Genomic DNA, 20,320 nt, shown 5'->3' with positions numbered 1-20,320 from the left:
TCCTTTACTTCTAAATTATTTACTAGAGACAGCTGTGTTCAGTTTAGTGATTCTTTGTAAGTCATATCTCTAAAAACTGTACAGAACTTGTGGAAGAAGGAAAGTGATGATGCGAGCACTCACTCACTCACTCACTCACACACACACACACACACACACACACACACATTGCTCTTGTGGAATATGCATAAAAAGTATTTACTTACTTTCAACTTTAAGTTTTGATGTTGATTTTACATTCAAAGCAACACAGCTATAGTCTGCTTGATCCTCAATGGTAACATTCTTTACAACTAATTTCTTCACAGATCCCTCTGAGGTTATTTGGTACCGCTCAGATGATTTTATTTCTTTGCCTTTCCTAAAGGAGGAACACAATTTTCTGTTTATTAAAATAATCTGGTGTGATGCTGGTAAATGGTAGGTATACAAAGTCTCACAAACATCATCATAAGCAGATCATTTTGTAGATCACCATAGCAAATTTTAAAGCAGTAACATATTTACTGGAAGATTTATTACTTACATCAACCATTTCACATTAACATCAGATCGTGACAGTTCTACAGTGAATGTAGCATCCAAGTTTAGAGGAATTAATGTCACATCTGGCAATTTCTTAAGGAACTGCACAGCTGGCTCTGTAATGCATGAATAAATAATTAATAATGAAATAAATAAGTAAATAAATGATTTATTGTGAAAGAGATGACCAAATCTACAAACATTAATAGAAGTAAACTGTTTTGCATGCAGTCTATTAAAATATAACTCTCAAATAAAAGTTCATATTATTTGTACCTTCAACAGTTAGTCGTGCTGAAGATGTCTGTTCACCAACTTCGCAAGAGTAAACACCTGCATCCTTAAGTTCGGAATTGTACACTTTCAGGCGCTGCCTCTTCCCATCAATGGACAGTTGCACATGTTCAGAAAATTGCAGCTCCTTGCCATCTTTAAACCATCGGACAAGGGCATCTCCCTTTGTTAGCTCTATTTCAAATGTTGCTTTCTCACCCTTCGCAACAGTCACATCCTGCATCTTAGTGGTTATCTCTGGTGGAAGTTCTGTAATTAATCAGTTATACATATTTAATCATTTGATGTTTAATTTACCTTGACAATTATATGTTTTGAAAGTAATTAAGTTAATGTTAATGTAAACAGTGAGAAGATGCTGCGAGAGACTAATTCTGTACACTTTTCTCTGTTCACCATAAGAAAAAACCTGATGTAAACATTATGCCATGTAGTCTTCCATGTTTGCTTGCATCTCAATTAATTTTGTTTCACATGGAGTGGAAGTAAGCTGTGTCCAGTACAGTCAAGTAAGATCATAAGGATATATTTTATGATGTATTACACACACAGAGACTGAGCGATAATGTGGGACAACAGCTTTACCATAGCATTAAACTTGGACAGCACTGGCCAGCCAGCTAGTCCAACTAACCTGTAATGATATGAGCAATAGCAGTTCAGATGTGAAAAGACACAAGCAAAGAAACAACATAGCTTTGGATGTCATTTAATTTTTAAAGAGACTGAAATAATATTTGGCAAAACTCCAGCACTATCACACACTTCTTAGCTGACCATATGGGAAGCATAAAATGCTCTCATTCTCATCTAACACAGTATTCTAATTACAAACAAGAGTGATGAACACTTGTAACTTATGCACAGGGTAATTTTTCTGAGTGAGTTTTCTGATTCCTTACCTTGACTCCAGATCAGTTCTGTGGGGTTCATATTGTATTGGTACAGTGGCAAATATAAAAATGCAGCATTTGTATTGTATGCTCAATGCTGTGAAAATGATTGTTTTTTATATTTCTACAACACTTATCACTCTGGTTCATGTGAGACTACATCTGTGGCATAAAACACTGAACACAGTCCAAATAAAGGGTATTTGGTTTTTTCTTTTGTGTCCTAAAACATTAAATTGTTATGTTTGCTTAATTTTAGCAACCTTTATCAACAGTCTTCTGCAAGAAATTGATAATTAAGAATTTATATCTGAAATGAAAACAGGAATTTCGTTTGCAATATGTAATTAGAAAGAAGAAGACATCACTATTCACAAAAAATGATCATGAATTATACAGTTACGAGATTTGCATACTTCAGATTGAATGAAAAAGAAAAGAAAAAAGAAAGAAAGGTGACTACAGTGAGAGATGAATCAGCGATCCATGACCCGTAGTGGGTTACCAAGCTACAGCACTACCAACCCTGCTATACATCTTTTGTGTGTGTGTGTGTGTGTGTGTGTGTGTGTGTGTGTGTGTGTGTGTGCATGTGGGTGGTGTGTGTGTGTGTGTGTGTGTGTGTGTGTGTGTGTTTCAACTGTAACAAATACAGTCCATTGGAAAATTCCAAAGCTGATTTTTTCTGTAAATTTATGAAAAACATTAAGAACAACCTAGGGCACTTTTTAACTGTGTTCCACACGTGTGTTTCACTTTGGAATAGGCAGCAGCCTCAGCCATTTTCATACTGCGTACTAACAGTGTAATAATCAGAGCACAACAGTTATTTTTGAAATAACAACTGCAAAGCTAAAGCATGTTTAAGAAAAGCATTGATGGCTGTTAATACATAGAATATCTTAAAGTTTCATTTAATGTAACTTAATAATAATATATCTAATACATAAGCTGGACCTACTTCCAAGAATGTAACAACACCAGTGTATGTGTGCTGCAGCTTCTGACCAATCATTGCATTTGCATTTGTTTACATCAGGTTTATTCTTGTGATGAACAGAGTATAGTAACCTACTTCCAAGAGTGTAACAACACCAGTATATGTGTGCTATGGCTTCTGACCAATCACTGCATTTGCATTTGTTTACATCAGGTTTATTCTTATGATGAACAGAGTATAATAACAATTAAATATCATCACACTGCTATATTCTATTTTATGAGAGGCAATTGAAAAGTCCATGCAAAGTCTGAGAGATGCACCACCACCACATATTGAGGTCATGCTTAATTAGTAGCATCTTTGGAAAGAACGCACACCAAGTTTCAGCCATATTGGTCTATTTCTTTGTGTTTGGCATTCATGTGAATCAAGGAAGTCAAAAAATGGACGAAGAAGAATTTCATTTGGTGATTAAAAATTACTTTATGAAAGGCAAAATGCCTCAGAGGACAAAAGAGAAGCTTGATAAACATTACTGTATCTCTGCACCTTTGATTGGAAGAGTTTGTAAGTGGTTTCAAAATTTTCGGAGTGGCCGTATGGACACAAGTGATGCTGAACATTCTGGACGCCCTGTGGAGGTGACGACTCCAAAAATCATTGACAAAATCCATGGTATGGTGATGGATGACAGAAGAGTTAAGGTGCATGAGACTGCTAGTGCTGTGGGCATCTAGAATGAATGGATACATAATATTTTGCGTAAACATTTGGACATTAGAAAGCTATCCGCAAGATGGATTCCAAGAATGCTCGCCCTTGACCAGAAACGGAATCGTGTAAAGTGTTGCAAGGACGGTTTGCAGCTGTTCAGCAAGAATCTGCAGGACTTTAAGCATCATTTCGTCATTGTGGATGAAACATGGATACATTACTACACTCCTGAGACCAAACAACAATCTGAACAATGGGTTACCAAGGGAGAATCTGCACCAATAAAGGTGAAGACCAGTCCTTCGGCCGGAAAGGTTTACGGTAACTGTATTTTGGGATTCACAAGGGATAATCCTCATCGACTATCTGGAGAAGGGTAAAAGTATTACAGGTGCATATTGTCCAACGTTATAGGACCGTTTGAAAACTGAGCTGCAAGAAAAACGCCAGTGACTGGACTGCAAAAAAGTCCTTTTCCATCATGATAATGCACCAGCACACACCTTAGCAGTTGTGGTCACAAAATTAATGGAAATAGGATTCCAACTTGTTTTTCATCCCCCCTATTCTCCAGACTTGGCTCCCTCGGACTACTGTTTGTTCCCCAATTTGAAGAAATGGCTGGCGGGACAAAGATTTTATTCAAACGAAGAGGTGAGTGCAGCAACTAATAACTATTTTGCAGACTTGGACAATTCCTATTATTCAGAAAGGATCAACAAATTAGAACAGAGTTGGATGAAGTGTATAGGTCTATGTTGAAAAAAAAAAAGGTTTACCCTAAACATGTAAGTAGTTTTTATTTTTGCACGGACTTTTCAAACGCCCCTCATATGTGTGCCTACAACAATTATAGGCCACTTGATGTTGTTTGGTGCCCTGGTTCTATGAACAGTCACCAGGTTTGAATACTCTCGAATTTCCCTTCACCCATGCTGTCTTCTCTGTCTGGTAACATAGACCACGTCTAGTAGCTAATATTCTTTATAATGAGTCGTTCATGTAATTCACTATTTGTCTTTTTTACAACTTTTAATCTTGTAGCTGCTTGCATTATCAAATCATACAACTGTCTTGCTCTTAAATTTTTAATGTCTGTCTGTAACAGAGCAAGCTGGGACTATCCTAATGTTCTTATACATAGATTTATAGACTATTAGAGCTCATTTGAAGCCGTTGTTGTCCTCTTTTTAACAAATGTTTTACTTTTTCTAAAAAATTCATATTTCAAAAATTAAGAAGTTACATACCCCAGCCAGTCTCTTCTTATGCCATTCTTGATTGACTGATGTTTTATTATCAACAATGTAGGGAAAGACAGATTGCTACTTACCATAAAGAACACACATTAAGTTGCAGACAGGCGCAACTAAAAGACTCTTACACGAAGCTTTCAGCCACGGCCTTCATCAGAAAAAGAGAAACACATACTGTCCACACACCCAAGCAAGCACACCTCATGCACACACAACCATAACTCTGGCAGCTCGAGTCTTCTTCACAGTAAGTAACAATCTATCTTTTCCAACATCGTTTATATTCCTACCTGGAGTTTCTATTGTTTGACATTTTATTATACTGTCTCTAAACAGTAGATCTCATTTATTTCCACTGTTTCTTGTGCAATTTCCAAATACAGTGAATTCAAAAGTTTCTTAGATCTTACTTATTTTGATTAGAACACAGATTACATCAGACTGGTTTTATTCCATTCAGGTTCACAATATTAGTATTTGTTCCAGGCATAACATTTCCTTGCATTTTTGTCACTGATTCTTCTCCATACAACTTATCAACATGTAGACCTGTGCCACAGTCTTAATGGAATTTTAGGAACTTTTTCTAAACAACTCCCAGACTCAAGTTGCCCAGCCAGATATCATCATATACTTGTATGTCTAAAAATTCAGCATTTAGGATGATTACAATTGCTTTCAATTATTCACATAAGTGACAAGATTTAAAAACAATTCCTTTATATTCATGAACTTAGCACCAAAAATGAATAAAAATCTTCTTTTCCTCTTGCCAATCCCCATAAGATATCTTCCACACTTATTGAATACATTGCTTTAAAACATGTTATAACTTTTTTCCATATGAAAATTAAATACCAAGTGGTATACAGCAATGACACTAATACTTTCATTTTTTGTTGAGATAGAGTCCTGCTCCTATTTATCACTCCAGACAAGCAAATAAATGAGGTCAAAAGCTTTATCTTACATGTAACTGAGATTTTTACCTCTTATATTGAATAATTTGTAACTACTATCAAGTGCCTTCTTTTACAAACTTGGTTTTACGAATACTAGTTGTTAATGTACAACAATATGGACAATATCAAATGCTCTATAAAATTAGTGAAGGACTGGTTGTAAGATATTAAAAACAACTATGTGCATAACCTTGGAGTGAAATTGTTTACAAATCGGTATGGTGGAACATGAGCATGTGACACAGGATTTGTCAAGCTAGGAAATAAAATGTAGTGGGAATAACTACAGCATTAATTTTTAACATATCAGTTCAGAGTTAGGAAAAGCTCTGCGTATGTTATTTAAAACTGTGTATATTTTAGTACGTACCAACAACAGAGACTTCTGCAGTACACTCTTGTTCTCCAAGGGCACATGTGTACTCGCCTTCATCGTGGACAGACACACCTCGAATCAGTAACTTGCGTACTGTTCCTTGCTTCTCAAATACAAATTTATCACTTGTGTCTGTCAGTTGTTCACCATCCTGAAAGATCACAAGCAGAAATTAATGGTTATTCATACCTCCAGCACAACTATCTATGCACCTACAGAAACTACAATCAGCCAAACAAACCGAAACTGAGTAATAACAAAATGAATGCCACTCATTCATAGAGTTAACAATGATGTATTTCTAGATGCAAAAATAAAACAGAAGCATATGACACTGGCTGTAGCATTGCAAAGTAAAGAACTGAGTTTTAATGATATTGAAAATAGATACTACTGAATTAGCCCAAGTTCAATAGGTAACACAGCAGGTACCGCTCAAGTCATAAAAATTTTTTGTTGATTAAAATACACACTTCCCAAAACTTGAGTCTGTATTTGTCATGTTTTTTTGGCAAAAACTGGGTAAACCTGCATCTTGCTTTTCTTGGAACTAGCTGCTCATCAGTTGTAATATTTTCACCAGGGCAGTAACACTGCAGGCAGTTTTGCCCAATCTTGTTCCACCATTCAGAAATAAGAGAGAACTTGTTATCAGAACTATATTCAGCTTGGGATAAGTTTTTAACAAAGCAGAGGAATCTAATAAGTTTGCAGACTCTGTCTCTTGTCATTTTATCCCTGATGTGATTAGGCCACCAAGAACATAAGCAAAGGTCATCCAAAAGAACACTTCTAACCCAAATGGCACATCTGGTGTAAATGACAGCAATCACTGCCTCCAATTCCTCCAATGACACACTGCAAAGTGTGTTCTTCATTTAATTCTGAGCATTTGATGCTCAGCTTCTTTTTATGACACACAGCACTGATTCAGCAAAAAGAAGTCAGAAGGCACTGATGATAGAGCCATCGACTGGGTGGCAAGCATATGCAGTGAGTCCTCTTGTTGCCTTGAGGATGTTCAAAACAGCCCCTCTTCAAGGGCTTCTTAGTGACCTTGTATTCCATTCCATTTTGTTTCTAGCTGCGATCTTCACTGTTGTAACAGCTGAGTCTTGAAATTGTTGTAGGAAGAAATGAGATGGAGAGACATCTACTAATGATAACTCATTCTCAGTTTTGCTAAATTCATAATCAGTTGTCTCTGCCAGAAAATTAACATCTGGTTCCAATGAGTCACTCTCTACTTCAATATCTGAGTACTCCATAACATGCAAAATCTCTTCATTGGTAACACTGGTGCAGCATAATTGAAAACACATGTTATCATACTAAAAAAAATTATCTCAATGATGAGTCACAGCAGCAGCAACACACAAAAAACAACTGAAAGTTACATTACAATGTCCAGTGTGGAAATCTTGCTGACAAAGCATCTATCATCATTCAAGGCAGCAATTGTTGACCAGAGCAAAATGCAACACAGTTACCTTTACAATTATGAGGACAGCAGTATGCTAAATGTGAGCTACTTCAGGGTTCAATTGAGCCCTCCCACTGCTATAGGAATACTTCAAGAATTTATGTGGAATTGTGAAGATACAGCAAATAATGGTACACTACTGTCAAAAGTAGAAGAAATAAGGAAATGTCATGAAGTTTGGAAGAAATAAATTAAAAATGGAATTCAATATTGCAGAAGTAAAAGTTTAAAGATATCTTTTGTCCCCTTTTGCTGTTCTAGTGTCATGGGAAAAAAGTGCATACCATACTTAGGCATTCTATACAAGGCCCCTTCATCAAACAGCAATATCTTAACTATAATCCATTTCACGCAATACACTGTGAAGCATATGTGGAGTCACTGACATATGTGAATTATAAACATAAAGTCTTTCACATAACACAATAAAAAGTAATTCCACTGAAGTCAGATCTAGAGATCTAGGTGGCCATGAGCAGGACACACTGTCATCATGTCGGCTACGATCAATCCAACAGTCTGGAAGTAGTTGATTTAAAACTGTACCAGCTTTCGATTCACTGTGCTTGGATGTCAACTGAAATTTTGAACCTTCTTTTATTTTCTCTGTAAACCTTATCAGTGTATCACCTTGAATTAAATAGTTATAACAATATGTAACTGTTCTATACATTTTGAATTGTCCTGTACATCGTTTAGGAAGATAATGTACAACACTGGCATTTGTAGGATCATGTTTAGGAAAAATGGAATGACTAGAGACAGGATGTTCATTTACATTAGTATATCCTGAAGAAATCATCAACTTTTCATTCACTTTGTTTCAACATGTGCCCTGTTGCCTAGTAGGCACATGGTCCACCATGGGCCCATGAAAACTTATTCCACGCACGATGACATCGACACATATAAGGCATGAATGGTGGCCTGTGGTATAGCCATCCATGCTGTATTTACTTGGTTCCAAAGTTCAGGGTCACAGCACTGCACCTGTTGTTTCACTATACACCCACAGTTTTGATTTGCAACAAGTCTGGTGATTTGGAGGGCCAGGGCAAAAGGTCGACATCCTGTGACACCAAGAAGGCATTGTTTTTGCAGCAACATGTGGTTGTGCATTGCCTTGCAGAAAAATGGCATATGCAGCGTTGTGCAGAAATGGTATGGCTATGGGTCGCAGGATGTCATTCACGCAGGTCACATGGGTTACAGTGCCTTGCACATGCACCAACTGTGATTTGTGGTTGTACCCAATAGCACGTCACATCATGAGGCCTCAAGATGGTGCTGTACATCTTGTGCAAATGCTGCCACAGTGATGCCATGCCCTCTCTCTGTGGTGAACCAAAATGTGGCCATCATTTTCAAACAAACCGAACATGGATTTGTCTGAAAACACTATCTGATGTCAATCCTGTCTCCAGTGACATCATTCCATACACCATTGCCATGTAGCATGCTTCTGCACATTCGTCAAAGACAGGCACGAAAGTGGACAATGCACCCATAATAAATTATGACAGACTGTAACCGGTGATGGTGAACGATGTGCTACATTGTTCCACTGTCGTGCCAGAGCTGGGGAGTATGCAGATCTATACGGCAATGCCATTCGGATGAGGTGTCGATCTTCTCGGGAGGTAGTCTGGGAGGTGCAACCTGACCCATCTTTTCGTGTTCTGTGGCCTTCTGTGAACTGTTCTCCACACACCCGTTGCTCTGCAGAAACACTTCATCCAACACAAGCAGCAATTTCCAAGATGGATTCATCACATTCCGTTGTGCCAACAAGGATTCATCACATTCCCTTGTGCCAACAACACATGCCCTCTTGCAAAATCACCGATTTGGTGATATGGTTCATGCATACATCAGCAAGGCATCCTGCATGTCTGCTCATTCACACTGATCCATTACCTTTGAGAGCAGCAGGCATATTTTACTGGTTTGTAGTGTTGTGGAACAACATCAGTGTTGACCTTGAACTCATGAGCTGACATGGTTCAAATGCTCATCATTACTGCAGAATATACTAATGTACATGCCCTGTGAATATGAACATCATATCACCAGACTTTCAAAGTGTTCTGTTTTTTTCTGAACATGAATGTACTTGTATTTTAACAAAAGCCCAAAATCTGTCTCCACAAAGAATGGTTGACTAGATGAGGTTGGTCTGTTTATGTATCTCTGTGGCATAATACCAATGAATATACAAGACAAAACTGCAAGCTGTGAAAGGGCCAGAAACATGGAGATGGTATTTTACCCAATGAAAAATACCTACAATTAGAAAGTACTCTTGAGTTAGATATTACCAGCAAAATATTTAATCTGAGCGTCTGAATATTTCAGAAAGCAAAGAATCAAATCAATCACATACATCTTCAGAATGACTGACACTAGACTCACTTAAGAGAGTGAGGGGGGGGGGGGGCAGTTTGGAAGCAGGAAGTGGGAGAGTGAAGTAACACAGTCCCTACAGATAACTGAAATCCCAAAAAGTTTTTCACACAGTCTGCAAAAAGTTATTCACAGGGCCCATAGTAGATCAATGTCAGTGCTTGAGAAAAAATATTACAAATCTTAAATGCTACATATCACATGTTATCTGAACAAAAAAACATATACATTTCAACAACTGAAACCAATACTATACAAGCACCATAAATCCAACCAGTCAAAATTCCCTTACTTTGTGCCATGTTACATCTGCTGTTTCTGATGTGATTTCAACTTCCAATATAGCACTTTCCCTTTCTTTCACTTCGAAATCTTGTAACTTCCGCAGAAACTCTGGTTTTTTGTCTGTAATGGAAAGAAGAAAGTACTGCATGAAGTTTCATTTTAATTTTCCAGCAATGATAACAATTACAATATGTGTACAATGACACACAAATAAATATAACCTGACATTTTCATGTGTGAATGGTCAGCACTTATGGTTCCAATCTAATGCCAATTTTTGTGACTTCTGGAGCAGCTGTCTTACACATTCAAATTACATGGTGGCAGTGAAGTGACATGGGGTAATATGATATGGTTTAGCTGTGCAAAATTCAATGTTTAATACAATAGTCAACATGATCAACATATCACACTATAATTATATATGTATTTGAGAGGTACATGTTTATTTCTATACGCAACTGTCTACTTTCAATATGGTTTTTTTAACATGAATTGTGCATGCTGTTGTATAAAATGACAAAAGGAAGACTAAATATAATAATAATAATAATAATAATAATAATAATAATACATATTTAGCCAGTTACTGATTTTGGATCACAAGACAGAGGATTCAACTCTAACCACACTAAACCAATTATTTTGTAGAGTTCAAAAAGAATCTAACAAAATCATACCAGTAAGACAACTCACAGATTTATGTGCTTCAGAATGGTCCATTTCTTTCATACAGTAAAAGATAAAGAAAACACATGGAAAATATATAATGCGGAGAAACAATAAAATTCCAACAACTTGTGTGTTTCAAGAACATGAAATCTGATGCTAATAGTGGGAGCAAACTGAGAATAAACCACAAAGAGATCACAAAAAAAAATTAAAACAGAAAGAGAGAAGAATCAGAAAAATAAATACATATACAATTAAAGAGAGAAAACAAATAGAGGGGAGTGGAATTGCAAGAACCAGGCAACAAAAGGGGGTGGGCGGCAGAAAAACTCACTGGAGACAGTTAATATCACCTGCATGGGGACCAAGCACGTGCTTACCAGATGTAACATGAGCTGGAAGAACATATGGGGTAAATGAAAGAAAGGAGAAATGTTAAGGTTTAACATCTGACATTTATGTCATTAGAGAGGCAACACTGCCTCAATTGGAGAGGATGTAGGAAGGATTCTGTCACATATTTATTCAAGTTACCATCCCATCATTTCTCTTATTCAATTTATGGAAATGACAATAACCTAAATTAACAGGTACAATGGGGATTTTAAAAAAATACCCTAAAAACATTTGATGTCTTAACCTAGTTAACTGGTTTGCTTAAAGAGGTGACTTTTAATACACAGATGATCTGGTGGACAGCATCAGAGGCTCTACAAGGTTGTTTAGAGATAATGATATTGCCTGTAGGAAGGCTGCAATGCCAAAAGACTGTAGTGACATGCTGAAAGACCTGGGGAGGATCAATGATTAGTGTGGCGCTGGTAGTTAATCCTAGACATAAATCAATGCAACATTCTGCGCAGAAATAGGTGAAGATCCCGATTACTCTTCAATTGTGCTATTAATGATAAACCACTGGTAACAAAAACAATTATAAGACATATGAGAGTAACTGTTAGGACCAAACTAAAGTTTAATGAACACATAAAATTAATTGCAGGAAAAGCTGGGGCCCAGTTGAGATTTGTTGGAAAGTAATTAAGAAACTATAATCCATAACTGAAAGAAATAGCTGGCAAAACACTAAAAAGACCAGTTACTGAGTATTGTTCATCAGTCTGGGATGCTTGCCAAGTTGGATTAACAGAATACATAGAGAAGATCCAATAAAGAGTGGTATGTTTTTGTACAACAAATGCTCAACAAACTTCAGTGGCAGACACACACAAAAGGAATCATCTGTCATGAGGATGTTTACCCTTGAAATTCCAAGAGTTCACACTCTGAGAAAAGTCTCACACAATAACTGCAGCAAGAAAGACATTAGAGCATGTACGAAAGGTTAGAGATCATAAGGAAGTTTCTTTCTCCCCATGCACCTTTTGCAAATGGGACAGGAAGGGGGAAAATGGTAGTGGTACCAGCAGTACCTTCCACTACACACCTTAAGGTGGGTCATAAAGTGTAGATGTAGGTAATTAGAGGAAATGAGTAACAGCAAAAAACAAAGTGATAAGATGGGGTAAAAATTTTGTATGACATCCTACCAAAATTACAGTTCACAGGAAGTTATGAACAAAAATAATTTAATTTCCAGTCCATTAATTCTATAATCACTGAAGGAACTTGTACCTGCTCACATAAGCCACAAATCTGTATATATACAGGGAGTAAAGATTCCACTCAGAACAACATATTTAACTGCTTTACTAACCGTGGACTGTAACGTGGCCCTCCGTCACTTGATCCCTCACCCGACACTGGTACAGGCCGGCATCTCGCGATGTGCAGTTCTTTATAAGCAAACGATGAATACGGCCCTCTTGCACCACCACTCGGTGGTCCATTCCACTGAGCTCATGATTCTCATGGAACCAGTGTGTCGATACTGTGTGTGAAGTTTCACATTCCAGTACCAGAGATTCTCGTTCCTCAACTTCAGTAATTTCCTGCAGTTTCCTTACAAATGTGCTGAAAAAAATAATATGTTGAATTGCAATTGGAATCTTGTTTATGAAGCTTTTTATTTCATATCTAAAAATGTACATGACACACAAATTTGGCCTGATAAATACATGACACATTTACAATACTTACTTCTAACTCGGTCTGCATCAACTCTTGGTTGTAGCTGCCACAGTGCTTATAATTGTAATACCTCTGACCTCCTACTCCCTAACATCATTCCCCTTGATCTCCATCTCCCCTTTTCCTCACCAGAGGATGGTCTCTCTTGTACTGTGTTCTGAGTGACCTACTCTTCCTTTCCAGCCTTCCCCAGTCTATCCCTCTCCCCTCCACAAGGAAGAAACTAGTTGTTCTGGAAGCTAGGATGGTATCATGTATTTTTTACACTCATCTATCAATAGTGCTAAATATTTTGCCTCTTGAAAATAAGTACCGTTCTGCAATTTTTCCCATAATTTAAGAACTTTAATGCATCAGAGTACACAAGAGTCTCTATTAACAATTATTTACAATAACAGCAAATGTTTAAATGGCTATTCATGTATGAATTATTTATCTTAATTAAATCTGGTACAGGAATCCTGAAGTATATTTTACGAGGCTAGTGTATGTACATGATACAAGGAGATGAGAAATTACTGAGAAACATATTAACACTACTCACACTTCCGGAACATCGACTGAAACTCTTGCTCCATGAGATGTGATTCCTGCACGATTTTTGGCTACACATTTGTAGTTTCCAGCATCAACTTCTGAATCCACATTCTGAATTTCCAAAGAAGATGTGGTCCCATCAAATGACACAGTTAGGTTTGGTGATGGTTTCAGTGGTCTATTGTTCCTGTAAAAAGAGGGAATATAACCAAGCATTAGTTAAGAAGTACTTTTTTCCCCTTCTACTTATCATCAAAATTATTTCTTACTCCATCATTCACCTTTTGACTAATTAGCAACAATTCTTATACTTTGAAAGTTTTACTTTAACTGATCATAAATGTAAATTTGTATCAAAATTCACATATGAAAGAAATAAATAGGTGTTTTTTGGGATAAGACAGCTAAATGTTCAAATATAAGTAGTTACAAGAAAACCAAACTGTATTTAGGGCTACAAAATGCTAAGATACACTACAAAGATAAGTTTATAGAACTAAATATAGTTACTGCAAATGCAGTACATGTCTATGAGAAATTTATGTGGTTAAAGAGTAATTGCTCAGCCTTGTGAGCTAAAGATATACACAGGTACAATACACGACACAACAGAAATTACCAACTCGAAATGAAACGTCTTAGATTAGCTGATAACCATCTCCTAAATGATAAATTTATTCTGTGCAACAAACTACCTAATTTTCCTAACAAATCTGTATGAACATACATCAAAATAATCCATACTTTGCAAATGATTATGGAGAACATGGTAGAGATCTCTTCTCACTGTACCACATACTGTGATTTCTTCCCGTTCCATTTGCATATAGAGCATAGAGAGAATAGCTGCTTAACTGTCTCTATGAAACCATGATTAGTCTAATCTTGTCTTTGTTGTTCTTATGGGACTGATACATAGGGAATTGTAGTTTATTTTTGGGTTTCTTACTAAATGCTGTTTCCTGAAACTTAGTAAGTACACTCATGTGGAAAAGCTGATGCCTATCTTCAAGCATCTGCTACTCTAAATATTTCAGGATCCCTATGATACTCTCCCTTGAGATTTAATATGTATCCCACACACTTGAGCAATATGCTAGGAAGGGCTGCATGAGAGCTTTGTAAACAACTACTTTTGTAGACTAACAGCATATTTATGGCATGTTACCACTGAACCGACATCTGACACCTGCTTTAATAACAACTGAGCTGATGGACTCACTAAATTTCATATGCCCCACAAATTGTTGCACCAAGATATTTGCATGAGTTAATTAATTCTAACCGCAACTCATTGATGTTGTAGCAATAAGATACTAAATTTCTGAGTTTCATGAAATGCACAGCTTTACATTCACAAACATTTAAAGCAAATAAATAATGCCAGCAGGCAAAATGCATACTACATATATGATGTGTTCTAGTATAGAAATGTGTCTGCTGCTTGTTTTTCTCTTTCTGCTAATTACACCGATGAGGTGTAACATTACAGACCTGCTTAACCATCGAGTGGGAGCACTTATGTATAAAGTGTGCCAACAACAAATAACACTGGAATGAGATTTTCACTCTGCAGCGGAGTGTGCGCTGATATGAAACTTCCTGGCAGATTAAAACTGTGTGCCGGACCGAGACTCAAACTCGGTAGAGCACTTGCCCACGAAAGGCAAAGGTCCTGAGTTCAAGTCTCGGTCTGGCACACAGTTTTAATCTGCCAGGAAGTTTCTTAACAAATAACACTGTTTTGAACAATTCTGTTGTTGCTATACTACTGTGAGCCTGCTTCTATTGCTTCATTATTGTTTGAGCTAACACAGCTCTAAGGTTTCTTCCTTATCTCACAATTATTTTCTGTCTCTTACCAACCTCACTCCCACCACACAATATTCTTTTCTCTTCAGTATGCTTCATAACTTTGTATTTCAATTTTTTGTGGTAGTTTACACTGCTAAATTTATAAAAATGCAACTTAAATAAATTTAAAATGTAACACATCATAACATTGTATCAGAAAACATGAGAGTCAGTAATATAAAAGAAAATGATGGGGTCAAAATAATAAAAAGCTCTGAAGATAAACCTAACATTCATTCAAATGAAATGACACGGTTTCAGAGACTTTACTGGTTTCATACAGATACGATTTTATGTATATAAACTGAAGCGACGAGTGAAAATTTGTACCAAAGCTGGGAATTGAACCCAGGTCTCCTGCTTACTAGGCAGGTGTGTTAGAGCCGCTAAGCATGCCAGGAGGGGGGCGTGCCAGGGTAATCCATGCAGTTGTGTGAACCGCTGTACCAAGGTGGCTTAGTGGCTAATGCACCTGCCTACCAAGCAGGAGACAGATTCGATTCGCAGCCTTGGTACAAATTTTTACTCTCTGCTTCAGTCTACACACATAAAAAATATTAACATTCACTATTAGGAAACGACAATAATTGTTAGTTTCTTTCTTCTGGTGAATAACTCAGAAGGTTTACTGCAATAGGGGAGAGTGATGGTACCTTGAAACACTTTTCGGACTTTCATCTCTAACCAGCCCTGTAATAGAAGTTCAATGTATTTTCTTACTCCATTTTTAAATTATAGCATTCAATTATTATGTGCTGCAATCTTTTTCTGAAATTACAAAAATTACCCTCAAAAATCAAAGTTTTTCCAACTGTGAAACCATGTTCCATGGTACGACATGGTCATATGCCTATGAATAAATATTCCATTGAGATTTAAAAGCATTGCAATCATGAAAATCTTGTCAATACCTCATTTAGTCATCAACGTCTTACATTATTATCTACTACATACCAAAAATCAGTAAGTGAAATCAAGAAAAGCAGAAATTGTATCAAAAACCAGTTAAAAGTTAAATACATTTTGAAACTAACAAAAGCTTCCATTTTTCAAGAGAGATAAAATTGTTCAGGCACTAATGAAACTCAGTTAATTTGCAAAAATCACGTGTTCCTTGATAAAAGACCTTCTTCTGTTTCAAGGTACATGAAGGTGCACAATTGATGAAGTATGACTTCACTGTCTGTACATTATATAACTAATTTTAAAAACATACAGAATTTCATTTGCCATAACAAACTGTAAGTGACGAACTAACAATATATTCCAAATAGCTTTAATATTTTATACAATGCTTAAATGTGTACAACTCAAAATATTTACAAATGTTGCACAAAACACAACCTCATGTCTAACAGCAACAAAAACTGTAGAAAATGGCAGAAATTGCTTATGGTGATCTCTAGTGCAAATTCCTTAATGCAATTCTAAAATCGGTAACTAGACTGAAGTACCGTCCAGTGGTCTATTGTTCCTGTAAAAAGAGGGAATATAACCAAGCATTAGTTAAGAAGTACTTTTTTCCCCTTCTACTTATCATCAAAATTATTTCTTACTCCATCATTCACCTTTTGACTAATTAGCAACAATTCTTATACTTTGAAAGTTTTACTTTAACTGATCATAAATGTAAATTTGTATCAAAATTCACATATGAAAGAAATAAATAGGTGTTTTTTGGGATAAGACAGCTAAATGTTCAAATATAAGTAGTTACAAGAAAACCAAACTGTATTTAGGGCTACAAAATGCTAAGATACACTACAAAGATAAGTTTATAGAACTAAATATAGTTACTGCAAATGCAGTACATGTCTATGAGAAATTTATGTGGTTAAAGAGTAATTGCTCAGCCTTGTGAGCTAAAGATATACACAGGTACAATACACGACACAACAGAAATTACCAACTCGAAATGAAACGTCTTAGATTAGCTGATAACCATCTCCTAAATGATAAATTTATTCTGTGCAACAAACTACCTAATTTTCCTAACAAATCTGTATGAACATACATCAAAATAATCCATACTTTGCAAATGATTATGGAGAACATGGTAGAGATCTCTTCTCACTGTACCACATACTGTGATTTCTTCCCGTTCCATTTGCATATAGAGCATAGAGAGAATAGCTGCTTAACTGTCTCTATGAAACCATGATTAGTCTAATCTTGTCTTTGTTGTTCTTATGGGACTGATACATAGGGAATTGTAGTTTATTTTTGGGTTTCTTACTAAATGCTGTTTCCTGAAACTTAGTAAGTACACTCATGTGGAAAAGCTGATGCCTATCTTCAAGCATCTGCTACTCTAAATATTTCAGGATCCCTATGATACTCTCCCTTGAGATTTAATATGTATCCCACACACTTGAGCAATATGCTAGGAAGGGCTGCATGAGAGCTTTGTAAACAACTACTTTTGTAGACTAACAGCATATTTATGGCATGTTACCACTGAACCGACATCTGACACCTGCTTTAATAACAACTGAGCTGATGGACTCACTAAATTTCATATGCCCCACAAATTGTTGCACCAAGATATTTGCATGAGTTAATTAATTCTAACCGCAACTCATTGATGTTGTAGCAATAAGATACTAAATTTCTGAGTTTCATGAAATGCACAGCTTTACATTCACAAACATTTAAAGCAAATAAATAATGCCAGCAGGCAAAATGCATACTACATATATGATGTGTTCTAGTATAGAAATGTGTCTGCTGCTTGTTTTTCTCTTTCTGCTAATTACACCGATGAGGTGTAACATTACAGACCTGCTTAACCATCGAGTGGGAGCACTTATGTATAAAGTGTGCCAACAACAAATAACACTGGAATGAGATTTTCACTCTGCAGCGGAGTGTGCGCTGATATGAAACTTCCTGGCAGATTAAAACTGTGTGCCGGACCGAGACTCAAACTCGGTAGAGCACTTGCCCACGAAAGGCAAAGGTCCTGAGTTCAAGTCTCGGTCTGGCACACAGTTTTAATCTGCCAGGAAGTTTCTTAACAAATAACACTGTTTTGAACAATTCTGTTGTTGCTATACTACTGTGAGCCTGCTTCTATTGCTTCATTATTGTTTGAGCTAACACAGCTCTAAGGTTTCTTCCTTATCTCACAATTATTTTCTGTCTCTTACCAACCTCACTCCCACCACACAATATTCTTTTCTCTTCAGTATGCTTCATAACTTTGTATTTCAATTTTTTGTGGTAGTTTACACTGCTAAATTTATAAAAATGCAACTTAAATAAATTTAAAATGTAACACATCATAACATTGTATCAGAAAACATGAGAGTCAGTAATATAAAAGAAAATGATGGGGTCAAAATAATAAAAAGCTCTGAAGATAAACCTAACATTCATTCAAATGAAATGACACGGTTTCAGAGACTTTACTGGTTTCATACAGATACGATTTTATGTATATAAACTGAAGCGACGAGTGAAAATTTGTACCAAAGCTGGGAATTGAACCCAGGTCTCCTGCTTACTAGGCAGGTGTGTTAGAGCCGCTAAGCATGCCAGGAGGGGGGCGTGCCAGGGTAATCCATGCAGTTGTGTGAACCGCTGTACCAAGGTGGCTTAGTGGCTAATGCACCTGCCTACCAAGCAGGAGACAGATTCGATTCGCAGCCTTGGTACAAATTTTTACTCTCTGCTTCAGTCTACACACATAAAAAATATTAACATTCACTATTAGGAAACGACAATAATTGTTAGTTTCTTTCTTCTGGTGAATAACTCAGAAGGTTTACTGCAATAGGGGAGAGTGATGGTACCTTGAAACACTTTTCGGACTTTCATCTCTAACCAGCCCTGTAATAGAAGTTCAATGTATTTTCTTACTCCATTTTTAAATTATAGCATTCAATTATTATGTGCTGCAATCTTTTTCTGAAATTACAAAAATTACCCTCAAAAATCAAAGTTTTTCCAACTGTGAAACCATGTTCCATGGTACGACATGGTCATATGCCTATGAATAAATATTCCATTGAGATTTAAAAGCATTGCAATCATGAAAATCTTGTCAATACCTCATTTAGTCATCAACGTCTTACATTATTATCTACTACATACCAAAAATCAGTAAGTGAAATCAAGAAAAGCGGAAATTGTATCAAAAACCAGTTAAAAGTTAAATATATTTTGAAACTAACAAAAGCTTCCATTTTTCAAGAGAGATAAAATTGTTCAGGCACTAATGAAACTCAGTTAATTTGCAAAAATCACGTGTTCCTTGATAAAAGACCTTCTTCTGTTTCAAGGTACATGAAGGTGCACAATTGATGAAGTATGACTTCACTGTCTGTACATTATATAACTAATTTTAAAAACATACAGAATTTCATTTGCCATAACAAACTGTAAGTGACGAACTAACAATATATTCCAAATAGCTTTAATATTTTATACAATGCTTAAATGTGTACAACTCAAAATATTTACAAATGTTGCACAAAACACAACCTCATGTCTAACAGCAACAAAAACTGTAGAAAATGGCAGAAATTGCTTATGGTGATCTCTAGTGCAAATTCCTTAATGCAATTCTAAAATCGGTAACTAGACTGAAGTACCGTCCAGAAAATATGATTTGTTTCTAGTGCACTATACTCTAGTTACAGCACTCTCCCAAACACATAAAAAGTATCAAATGTTTTGAGAAAAGGACAGGTATTTGACTTTTATTTCATTCACTTCATTAATGCTATACGCTGTGTAAAACAACACCCTATAAAGTACAACACAATACAGCTATTGAATGGGCAAACATGAACCACAAAAAAACTGTTGGTTCGTTCAAATTAATTAGAAACTCACAACAGTAAAAATAAGAGAAAATTATTTTGTGGTGCTGCAATGCTGAAAATATGTAATACAAAAATATAAATAAATAAAAATAAAAATAAAAAAGGCAGAACTATAATCTATGATTCAAATGCATAAAATGATTCTGAAATAATTAAGATAATATTAGTGAATGCAGCAGTCTTCTGTCAGTTAATTTTATTTCACA

At 36.1% G+C, this 20,320-nt stretch overlaps 1 protein-coding gene across 1 annotated transcript in view; it reads right to left on the bottom strand.

Moving 5' to 3' along the window:
- LOC126481730 (titin) overlaps positions 1-20,320 on the bottom strand; it is a 534,189-nt gene that overhangs the window by 58,153 nt on the left and 455,716 nt on the right. Inside the window, exons 104-110 of the mRNA XM_050105683.1 lie at positions 13,439-13,618; positions 12,521-12,777; positions 10,142-10,254; positions 5,958-6,114; positions 802-1,068; positions 527-641; positions 207-361 (exon numbers count right to left, since the gene is read on the bottom strand). Of these exons, the coding sequence (XP_049961640.1) occupies positions 207-361; positions 527-641; positions 802-1,068; positions 5,958-6,114; positions 10,142-10,254; positions 12,521-12,777; positions 13,439-13,618 (1,244 nt within the window). The remainder of the gene's footprint in view (positions 1-206; positions 362-526; positions 642-801; positions 1,069-5,957; positions 6,115-10,141; positions 10,255-12,520; positions 12,778-13,438; positions 13,619-20,320) is intronic.

Source organism: Schistocerca serialis, chromosome 5, assembly GCF_023864345.2.
Source record: "Schistocerca serialis cubense isolate TAMUIC-IGC-003099 chromosome 5, iqSchSeri2.2, whole genome shotgun sequence".
Lineage (NCBI taxonomy): Eukaryota > Metazoa > Arthropoda > Insecta > Orthoptera > Acrididae > Schistocerca > Schistocerca serialis.
This window is presented reverse-complemented; position numbering and strand designations above follow the sequence as displayed.